The 1,699-nt window shown below is 45.6% G+C and overlaps 1 protein-coding gene across 1 annotated transcript in view; it reads left to right on the plus strand.

Annotated features, from left to right (window-relative positions):
* Positions 1 to 247: 247 nt before the first annotated feature.
* Positions 248 to 1,699, plus strand: part of LOC117940624 (APOBEC1 complementation factor-like) — a gene marked incomplete at its 5' end in the record, with an annotated part of 1,670 nt that continues 218 nt past the window's right edge. Inside the window, 2 exons of the mRNA XM_034865844.1 lie at positions 248 to 448; positions 1,529 to 1,626. Coding sequence (XP_034721735.1) covers positions 248 to 448; positions 1,529 to 1,626 — 299 coding nt within the window. The remainder of the gene's footprint in view (positions 449 to 1,528; positions 1,627 to 1,699) is intronic.

Genomic DNA, 1,699 nt, shown 5'->3' on the forward strand with positions numbered 1-1,699 from the left:
GTAAGGAGGTTTCAGGGGCAGCATCCTGGTCCAGGTGTAAAGTACATGGATTTGCACCAAGGACATGACTTCTTATCAGTTCATTACTGCTGTAAACCCTTTGGTTCGGTCTGAGTGTGGAACCAGTACTGTGTGTTTATATGTGTGTGTACGTGTATGTGTGTGTATGTTTGTCTACATGTCTGTGTATGTGTGTGTGTATGTGTGTTTTTATATGTGTGTATATGTGTTACCTACCTATAAATAGACCCTGATAATGAAACGTACCTGTCGCGTCCCTCAGGTCGCATCCAGCTGTGGGGACACGCCATCGCGGTGGACTGGGCGGAGCCAGAGGTGGAGGTGGACGAGGACACCATGGCCTCCGTCAAGATCCTGTATGTCAGGAACCTGATGCTGCAGACCACCGAGGAGACCATCGAAAAGGAGTTCAACAGCCTCAGACCAGGTAGATCCTAAGAGACCAGTTAGACCCTCAAAGACCAGGTAGGCCCATCCGAGACCAGTTAGACCCTCACGGACCAGGCCTGTCCCTCAGAGACCAGGTAGACCGTCAAGAACAAGGCCTGTCCCTCTTTTGAGTTAGGACCCCCCCCCCCCCAGAAAAACAGGATCATGTGATCGCATGAATCAGCATAATCAGCCAAAGTCTGCATATGTATGCAGGGCTGCATGATTTCATAACAAAAGTCTAACAGGTCTCCTTTCAGTCTCCTTTAGCCTTTCAGTCTCCTTTAGCCTTTTAGTCTCCTTTAGTCTCATTTTAGTCCCTTTCAGTCTCCTTTAGTCTTTTAGTCTCCTTTAGTCTCATTTTAGTCCCTTTAGCCTTTTAGTCTTCTTTAAGTCTCATTTTAGCCTTTCAGTCTCCTTTAGTCTTCTTTCAGTCTCCTTTAGTCTCCTTTCAGTCCCCTTTAGTCTCTTTTAATCTCCTTTCAGTCTCCTTTAGTCTTCTTTAGGCTCCTTTCAGTCTCCTTTTAGTCTCCTTTCAGTCTCCTTTTAGTCTCCTTTCAGTCTCCTTTCAGTCTCCTTTCAGTCTCCTTTTAGTCTCCTTTAGTCTTCTTTAGGCTCCTTTTAGTCTCCTTTCAGTCTCCTTTCAGTCTCCTTTAGTCTTCTTTAGGCTCCTTTCAGTCTCCTTTTAGTCTCCTTTCAGTCTCCTTTAGTCTCCTTTCAGTCTCCTTTCAGTCTCCTTTTAGTCTCCTTTCAGTCTCCTTTAGTCTCCTTTCAGTCCCCTTTAGTCTCTTTTAATCTCCTTTCAGTCTCCTTTAGACCTCTTTTAGTCTTCTTCAGTCTCCTTTAGTCTCCTTTAGCCTTCTTTAAGTCTCATTTTAGCCTTTCAGTCTCCTTTAGTCTCCTGTAGCCTTTTAGTCTCTTTTCAGTCTCCTTTAGTCTCCCTTTAGTCTCTTTTTAGTCTCCTTCAGTCTCCCTTTAGTCTCTTTTTAGTCTCCTTTAATTAATAATAGATTCTTTGCAGATCCAGACGTCTGAATTAAGACCCAAACTAGACCTTTACGACAGAGTTCTGTTTCAGGGGCGGTGGAGCGAGTGAAGAAGATCCGAGACTACGCCTTCGTCCACTTCGCTCAGAGGGAAGACGCCATCAACGCCATGGCGGCGCTCAACGGAAAGGTCAACTCAACGTGAAACACCTTTACACACAACAATCTCCTTTGGTCCTGATTCACATCACCCCCCCCCCCCC

Source organism: Etheostoma cragini, unplaced genomic scaffold (genome assembly GCF_013103735.1).
Source record: "Etheostoma cragini isolate CJK2018 unplaced genomic scaffold, CSU_Ecrag_1.0 ScbMSFa_2896, whole genome shotgun sequence".
Taxonomy (NCBI): Eukaryota; Metazoa; Chordata; class Actinopteri; order Perciformes; family Percidae; genus Etheostoma; species Etheostoma cragini.